Source organism: Limulus polyphemus, unplaced genomic scaffold, assembly GCF_000517525.1.
Source record: "Limulus polyphemus unplaced genomic scaffold, Limulus_polyphemus-2.1.2 Scaffold351, whole genome shotgun sequence".
Lineage (NCBI taxonomy): Eukaryota > Metazoa > Arthropoda > Merostomata > Xiphosura > Limulidae > Limulus > Limulus polyphemus.
This window is the reverse complement of record NW_013665961.1, coordinates 546,788-553,172: the sequence shown is the minus strand read 5'-3', so window position 1 is coordinate 553,172 and position 6,385 is coordinate 546,788. Positions and strand designations below refer to the sequence as shown.

The following is a 6,385-nucleotide window of genomic DNA, read 5'->3' as shown; positions in this document are numbered from 1 at the left end:
CGCGAAATTCAAAACAAACAAACAAACTTAATATAAGACACACGCACAATCAAAATAAAATGCGATCAGTATTGCGATTAACCTTTCTAATTATCGTTGAATCTTACATAAAAAACAAATGATTTCACCCAATTATTTGGTCAATACTTTACACACAGTGTTGTAAGAGGTTAAAAAAAAAAAGCTTCCACAATGTGATACAGTTTGTGGACCCCTGTGGGTAATAAACAATATTGAGGGTTAGTATGCATATATGTATTATTAAGATAATTTATAACGGATATAATTATTATGAGTATTGATATTAATCATAAATTATGAATCAATCAGGTGATAAATATTCGTTTGTTAGATAGTTTGATCTGAGGCAACTTATTAGCGAGTTCTATAAACCGATTTCTAATTCTAAAAAGAAAATGTAGCTCTTCAACTTACTACTTTAACGGGTTTTTTTCTCTTTAAACTTAGAAAAGGGTCGCGGACTAGCCCATTGAGAGCTCTCTGTATTCCAGGAGTAGTGAGCCGGGTTAGCGTCTGCGTGATACCACAAAATAGTTTCCGCACTTTAAGCTGTGGTAAGAGAGATTCATGTTAGATTGTTTGTTTGTTTGTTTTGAATTTCGCGCAAAGCTACGCGAGGGCTATCTGCGCTAGCCGTCCCTAATTTAGCAGTGTAAGACTAGAGGGAAGGCAGGTAGTCGTCATCAATCACCGCCAAACTCTTGGGCTACTCTTTTACCAACGAATAGTAGGATTGATCGTCACCCATAACGCCCTCACGGATGAGAGGGCGAGCATGATTGGTGGGACGGGGATTCGAGCCCGCGACCAGCAGATTGCGAGTCGAGCACCCTAACCACCCATGATGTTAGAAAAACACGTAGGTTCACGTAGTCTTGATAGAAATTAACAAAAAACCCATAACCCGAGCGTGTTCGAAGGGTGGGCCTTTCTTCTTCAGGAGCAAACTGGTAAGAAAGATTGTCAGTTCCCTAATATGGGTGGTAGGGTACTCAGGTCAATAGTCCAAAATAATTAGTAACGGTAGCAGACAGCCTTAGTAACTTCGTTATAAAATACAAATATAATACAATGCCAAGAACATGTCTAGTTTTTGTATTTGTATTGCAGAATATACAAAAAAAGAGAACACGAAAATACCTAACTAAGCTTGTGCTATTGCCTTTTGTGGTCATAAACTTAACAGAATTCTTCTCGTTGTGTCCAGTAAAACAAACAAGTTAAACATGCGTACTTACAGGTTCCAGCTAACGCCACGAACACCACGATAAAAAGGGTCTTCATGACACCCTAGGTAGTAAGTATGAGCGGTATTGTGGAAGATAGAAACGTCTGATGTACTAAATTAACACTGGATGTCCAGTTTCTCCACGGTATCTTTTTGTATGTTACCAAAATGCTAGCTAGCACCATTCATAATACTCGACTTATCATTGGCTCCTAGACATGATGACACATATACCTGAGATAATACCATTGGGCAGCCGAAGAGCGTAGGTGCACGAGGTTTGAAGATTTCGTGGAAGCACTAAAGGGAAGCTTATTCTTACAATTCCATCCCTCTTTCACAATATCCCCCTTTAGCAGATGTCACGTGCTAATACTGACCCAGATCCAATTTGCGTCGACGAACTTAGGGTGGTATGATTGAACTGACTAGATTTAGGTTACCGTTACATCGTAATAAGCTTGTTTTAAGCTAGATCGTTGTTTGTTTCCTTTTAATTATAGAAGGTAGGTTACAAGGAACGAAAGAAACAAAAAATAATAATACCTCTTCATAGCTTGATTCATTTCAAGGTCGCTACTTCATTTGCTCAGTTTACTCCGAGCCGCTGTTGAAATTCCTGCTGCTCATGTCTTATACGCATGTAGACATTAATAGTTTAAGAAAAACATTAAAAAAAAGATAATAATTTGTTGTTTAATGCTTCAACTACTTTACCATTAGAATTTTGTCATTTCTTCTAAATGAAACGGAGCTAAACAACAGAAAGGATAAGAAACAATAGCAAAGAAAATCGTTTGGAAATGTTGTAATCTTCCGTAGGCATATTTAAAAAAATATTAAAATAATAATTTTCGTTTACCGCTCTAAAGGAGCAAGAAACTCGTATTCTCGTCAATATCAATCTTGAGAAAAATACGAACAAGCAAATAAACAAACAAACATGAATATAAACAATTAACTATTGTGAAAAGTTTTGACATATCTTACTCACCAAACTGCTTTCTTACCCGGTTTCTGTTGAAGGTTGTTTTTCATTTAATTCTTTCGCAGCTATCCTTTCCTATTGGTAAATAGATTGACATTCTCTAAGGCTGGCTTCTCTTCATCTTTACCATAATTATCATTATTCCGTTAATCCTCTTTTTTTTTCATTCCCACCGCTATTCTTCTTAATTGTCCATTCCTTTATCTTAACTACAGCTATCCTTCTTGATTCACATTGTGTTTACTTTTACACAGCTACCCTTCTTACTTTACCTTTGTCTTTACCTTCATGACAACCATTAGTCCTAATTTACTCCCGCATTTAATTTTTACACAGCTACCCTTCTTACTTTACCTTTGTCTTTACCTTCATGACAACCATTAGTCCTAATTTACTCCTGTATTTAATATTTCCGCAGCTATCCTTCTTACTTTACTCTTGTCTTTACCTTCATGACAACCATTAGTCCTAATTTACTCCTGTATTTACTTTTACACAGCTACCCTTCTTAGTTTACTCTTGTTTTTCTTTACCTTAATGACAACCATTAGTCCTAATTTACTACTGTGTTTAATTTTTACACGGTTACATTTCTTACTTTACTCTTGTCTTTACCTTTTTGACAACCAGTAGTTCTAATTTATTCCTGTATTTACTTTTTTACACAGCTACCCTTTTTATTTTACCCTTTTCTTTACCTTCATGACAACCATTAGTCCTAATTTACTCCTGCATTTACAATTACACAGTCACCCTTCTTAGTTCCCGTTTTTAATTTTTCCAAAACGATCCTTTTTAATTTATCCGTCTTTAGCTTCATAAGAAATATCTTCTTAATTTACTCCTGTATTTAATTTTTACACAGCTACCTTTCTAACTTTACCTTTACCAGTTATTTTCTTAATTCACCTTGTCTTTACTTTATCGCAACTATTCTCCCCAATTGACCCTTGTTTTTACCTTCACCACAAGTATCCTTCCTAATTTAACCCTCATCTTATCTTTATCGCATCTGTTCTTCGTAATTTACCTTATCTTTATCATAACTATTCTCCCTAATTTACCTTTGTCTTTACCTTCACCACAGGTATCTTTCCTAATTTATCCTTGTTTTTTTTTCCCTCGTTTTGAGCTTGCCTATAATAGTTCTTCCAGTTTTTATCATTTCCAGTTTATTTATTTCTCTCTTAATTATCTTTAACTATTTGCTACTTTATTTGCACTTCTACGAATTTTTTACACAATTTCTCCTTTACTTATCTTCCTTGAAACTGTCGTTTCCTTTCCTATTTAATATTCTTTCGACTTCTACAACGACTATTCTTTCCTTTATATCTCCCATAGATTTGCAAACCCTCTTTTTTAAATCTCCTTTTATTACCATAATATTTATTTTTTATTTACTTATTTTTATCCTTCCCACATCTTTACTAACCCATTTGTACAACAACAACAAAAACACCAGAGAATGGCCATAATTGTTATTTGGTACTAAAATGGAAAATTTTACTAAAGCATGGGATTTTATTCAGTATTAATAACAACAACAACAAAAGTACGTTTACTATGCTTTAGCTAAAATCGGACAAGACCTTAATAATACCGCCAATTTCTACAGTTTTGTATAGCTTATCTAAACGTTCATTATCTTCGGAGGATGGGTGATATTAACCTGATAAAAACGGTTAATATTTCCAATAAATATGAATCAACCAGATCTTGCACACTTTGATGATCTGGTTCAGACGGTCATGACTTTGAACTAAGAAATCTTAACCTACATTGGTGTTCGCACCTGTTTCAGTTTCCTCGTTTCGATACCATATTTGAAAATTAGATAGGCGAGTGCTACATAGACTGAAGCATAATGTCGTTAAACAGGTGTATATGTGTGTTTGTGTGACTGTTCGCGTTCTCATATCGTGGTTAGTCGTGATCTCCTTCCACAGTAAATTATAACACGCCAAATGTGACAATAACACGCTTGAATTAAGAATAAAAAGACATAACGTCGTAGAGGACACTTTACTGTTTCACACATGTGAAAAATATTTTATTTTTTGGTTTATAAAGTATTCAAGTTCTTCAAGTATTAATCATGTACATAACGTCTTTTGTCTATATTAATAATTATATTATCTTTCTTATAATCATGAATCATAAAATAATACGTATTTAAAATTTTTACAAATCTTTGGAAATGTAGAGAAAATATAAGCATAGAAACGTAAAGTTCGTCTTCACATACATGTTGATTTCTATATTTTAAGTTACGGTTATTGTATTTTCTTCAATTGGAAATTCCCTCCACCCCCTAGATGAGTAGTTGTAATTATCAAAAAAAAAAGCTCACCAGGTTATAAAAACTCTTATTTTGCTGTTTTCGTATGATTAATTTTTGAAGATATTACGAGATGTTATGTAGTGATGCAACTCTCATAATAACGTGGATATGTTCACATATAGGGTGCGCTGCTGTTATTTATAACAGGTTATGGCGCAGGTGTTTAAATAATGAAATAGATCAGAGAAAAGGCAGCTAGTCAACACTACCCACCGCCAACGTTTAGGCTACTCTAGTGAGGCCGAATAGATGGATTTGAATGCCAATTTTATAACGTACCCATGGCTCCGAAGTGCGAAACGCGATGATTTTTTAGAACGCTAAACATGGGATCTCAGCTTCACAGTCCAGCGCGCTAACCATTGGGCCGCGCTCAGCCTTATTAGAAACAATGAGCGTATATATTAGTTTGTTCCTCATGCTAGTACAGAATTTTTCGATTACACTGTTCCTTCAATTTATTCTAAAACAATTAAACCCAATTTTACAACTTGAACACTGTTATTTTAATATGGCTAAAATGCTCATTTGTAAATCACATAACAAATCGTGGTGGAACGGAATGTACGAGAACTACATTGAAGCTTTGGTGTTTTGTTGGAAGTGTGATTCTACCAAAAGTTGTTCTGTTTTAAGAAAGTTATGTAACAGTCCTTTTCGATACAAAATATTCATACTTTTAGATCATAAAATGTGTTCAGTTGAGAAATATAAAATATCCAAGACGGGAATATACCTTGTACTTAATGGAATCGGAAAACAAAGGAATATGGATCAATTTGAGGTACCAAGACCATCTAGAGAGAGACCTGCAACAAGTTGTACCATAGTCATGGCAAGCACACTGCAACATTTTCTAACGAACGCAAAGATCAGTGGCAAAAGCCTTCCACGTGCCCCAAGCAACATTACTCAACGTGATCAAAAAGTATTTCTATCTGAAAATGAAGCCAACAGGATATGAGTTCACCAAGGTAAAGCTTCCAGTCATCTTTCCCGTTCAACAGTTGCATACCTCAAGCAGCTGGAGAGTGAAACGGGTAATTATACCATTCCATATGAAGACATACTAGTCAAGGCGCTAGATGTAGTGCGCTTAGATTTCTGTGCGATCATATTGTTAAAACTGGCACTAGGATACCATACACTATAAGGAATATGTAAAGCACGCGGGGAGGAGAGATGTGCATTGCACATAACAACTTTATGATGAAGACTTTGCTATGGAAGCTACGCTGCAGAGCTATTGTCGAGAAACAAGTTTGTCAGATAGAGTATGACCAGACGTAGATACATGAACTGTAACGACGTGATAAGGCTCCAAAAGTGTTATAATATAATATATTGAACCCTCTGAAAACAATGCGTCTCTCCAAGTGTTTTATTGTCATCTTCTGAAAAGTATGTAACTTGACAGATATATTTCTTTGTCATCTTTTGTTTTACGTATCTATTTGCACAAATGTTTTCAAAATAGTGACAGTTTAATCGTATGTTTATATCATTGTCTGGTATTAATTGCCAAATATACCAAATATCACTTTCACTCTCCTGTACAGACAAAATAAGTCCTCAAATAAACTGCGTAAAAATGTTTTTGAGTTTGTTTGGTTTTTATTTAAGTTATATTATACACTTCGTTCTTTGAGTAAAAAAAAATATTAATGCTTTTTTGTTTTTTAAACCTGTAAGTGTTAGCAAAATGGGCTTAAAACTAAAATATCCGTTCATTTTGTACAAGATTGATTTGGCTAATATATTAGGTCGTCAAGAAATTAAGGTCGCGTTTTGGAACACTTTAATT

General features: G+C 34.6%; 1 protein-coding gene across 1 annotated transcript in view; it reads right to left on the bottom strand.

Annotated features, from left to right (window-relative positions):
- The window catches only part of LOC106457615 (protein obstructor-E-like), a 14,939-nt gene extending 13,526 nt beyond the window's left edge, over positions 1 to 1,413 (bottom strand). The window contains exon 1 of the mRNA XM_013917051.2: positions 1,260 to 1,413. Within this exon, the coding sequence (XP_013772505.1) occupies positions 1,260 to 1,305 (46 nt within the window). The 5' untranslated portion in view covers positions 1,306 to 1,413. The remainder of the gene's footprint in view (positions 1 to 1,259) is intronic.
- Between the last annotated feature and the right edge of the window lie 4,972 nt (positions 1,414 to 6,385).